The 2,373-nt window shown below is 45.4% G+C and overlaps 1 gene segment (V, D, J or C); it reads right to left on the bottom strand.

Annotated features, from left to right (window-relative positions):
- Positions 1-758: 758 nt before the first annotated feature.
- Positions 759-1,222, bottom strand: LOC104540591. The segment is given in 2 exon segments: positions 759-1,075; positions 1,180-1,222. Coding segments are annotated over 2 exon segments (360 nt in total).
- Between the last annotated feature and the right edge of the window lie 1,151 nt (positions 1,223-2,373).

Genomic DNA, 2,373 nt, shown 5'->3' with positions numbered 1-2,373 from the left:
TATTTCTCTGTTGTCATAATGTTACTTTACTTTTGTCAGCTAGTTTTTTCTTTCTTCTGGTGGCTCTGTACTGGACACCGGTAATACTGACTCCTTTGGGATCAGAATACAGCAACCCTGTAATTTTATCTCTCAGTTGTTTAGCTGTGAAATGAGGTGAAATGACTTAGATTAACATGGAAAAATAATTCTCTGTTGTAGAGTTGCTGTTTGTTTTGCAGGTTTGCTGCTGTGTTGGATGAGAAGTCCCGCTGAAGTCAATTGAGAGACTTGTGTTTTAACCTAAATGAAGGTTTGATCAACACCAAACAGAAAACAAAGAGAAAATAAAATGAGATTCTCTACCAGCAGAGAAGTACAAAATGGGTATATTGCATCTGCAGTCCTGAGTGGTGCTTCAAGTTCATTCTCACTTAGGTAATTCTGTTCTGCCACACAAATATGTAACGAGATTTATTCCAAAGATGTAGCTTGAAGGGTAGAAGAAATAGAAAGATTTTTCCTTCTTTTAGCTAGCCCACCCTGCCATCCTGTAAACCCACCTAGAGGCAATCCAGCCAGAACTATGAAAATGCCCTTCTTGTTGATAAAGGGAAATTACAGCTCAGCAGCATCTTTTGTATCTGGCTGCCTGCACATCATGTCTGATTCAAGGCTGATGGGGAAAGTATGGTGAGGATGCTCATGCATGTTGTTAAAGAGTTCAGGCTCTGGTTCAGAAAGCAGAGCACATCTTTGTATGGGTCCCCTATGGCTTTCTACTGCTGTGCGTCCCACCTAGCACAGTAGTAGGTGGCAGAGTCTTGCAGAGTTACTTTGCTCACTGTCAGAGTGCAGATGGATTTGGTGGGATCCTTCTCAATACTAATTTTCCCCTCATCGGCCTTGTTTTCAACAAAAAGCCTGGAGGACATGTAAGCAATGCGCTTGGGAGCTGCATTGGGCCTCCTTCGGTACCAGTGAATGAAAACATTGATGAAATCGGGATGGGAGACGTGGCAATTGATTAGCACCGTCTTGCCATCTGGCTTGGTGATAGATATGGGTGTTTGCTGCAATACTAGTGCAGAACCACCTGTGTGAAAGAAAGAGAAAAATGAGAGACATGAAGCTGAGAGAAGAGAGTGTCCTCTTTGCCACTGGTGGATGTGCAGGCAGAAGGGTGAGCAGGGCACATACCAGAAAAAATAGCTGTCAGAATGAAAGCACTCAGCAGCCACATTGTCATTGCCCTCCTGATGGCTTCCTATCAGGGCCAAGGCCAGGGCCAGTCTCAAGTGGGGATGAAGCAGATCTGAGTGGCAGAAAACCACCCAATGAGACTGTGCCAGCTGCAGATGTGTTAAACAAGCCATTTCCTTTGATTAACACTTAAGGCAAATGGAAAACAAACAAAAAAGCCTCGTAAGAAATGAACCCACTGCTGAGGCACACACATTTTTCTTTTTTTCCTCAGGGAATTTGCTTGGATGACAAGTAAAGCATCACTTTTTTTTTTCCCCTCAACATATGATTTATGGACACAATAAGTTCTTTGTATCTGCATTTTTAAGGTAGTTCTGCTATCAGGGGGTGGAACAGAAGAGATGCCCTCTTGAAAGCAGGTAAAATTGCTGCCCTAAATCACTGAAGCATTTCTGGGAAATTACTGCTGTATGTTTGTCTGTTCAGTTTCCTCTAGGCACCTGCTGTTGCCTACTGCTGGTTTTGACTGCCTGAGGCTTGGTGTGTCTTCATCTACAAGGAAAAAGAAACAGCCCTGTTGTGACAGCAGTGATCAGACCTCAGGGCTTACACACTGTGACTCTCCTGAGCCCCTGCAGCTGACATCTAAGGCAAAGGGCTGACACAGCCGGAAGCTCCTGCAACAGCAACGTGGGCAGCACGCAATGCTGAGCCTGCCTCCCTGAACCAGGCAGGAGCAGAGTCTGTCCACGACAGGAATGTGCAAGCAGCTAAGGAGGAGAAATGAGTGATGCAGGTGCCCATCGCCCTTTGGTAGCTCCTCTAAATCCCTCCAGCTTTTTCGGAGCCACGAGAGATCTCCTCTGTCCCCATATGAAAGTTCCTGCAAGTTGTGGTACCTCGCAAATGGATGCTGCCTCCCACAGCAGCTCCCAAAACTAAAACCTGTGTGAGCAACTACAGCTTTTCTTTAAGCAAGCTTCCCTGTGACCAGCAGCAGAGATGGTACCACAGCCACAGGCAAGTTGCTTCATCAGTTCATTGCCCCACTCTTACAGATTTGTGCCATATCTGTAGCCTGAGTTACCCTTGCTTCATTTCCGCCTGGACATGTCTTTGCTTGTTGAGAGCCCTGTTTTCCTAGATTTATTCCCCAGATATGATACTAGACAGAGATCAGCCTCCTTA

Source organism: Mesitornis unicolor, unplaced genomic scaffold, assembly GCF_000695765.1.
Source record: "Mesitornis unicolor isolate BGI_N332 unplaced genomic scaffold, ASM69576v1 scaffold45965, whole genome shotgun sequence".
Taxonomy (NCBI): domain Eukaryota; kingdom Metazoa; phylum Chordata; class Aves; order Mesitornithiformes; family Mesitornithidae; genus Mesitornis; species Mesitornis unicolor.
The sequence above is the reverse complement of the archived record's forward strand: the minus strand, read 5'-3'. Positions and strand labels throughout refer to the sequence as shown.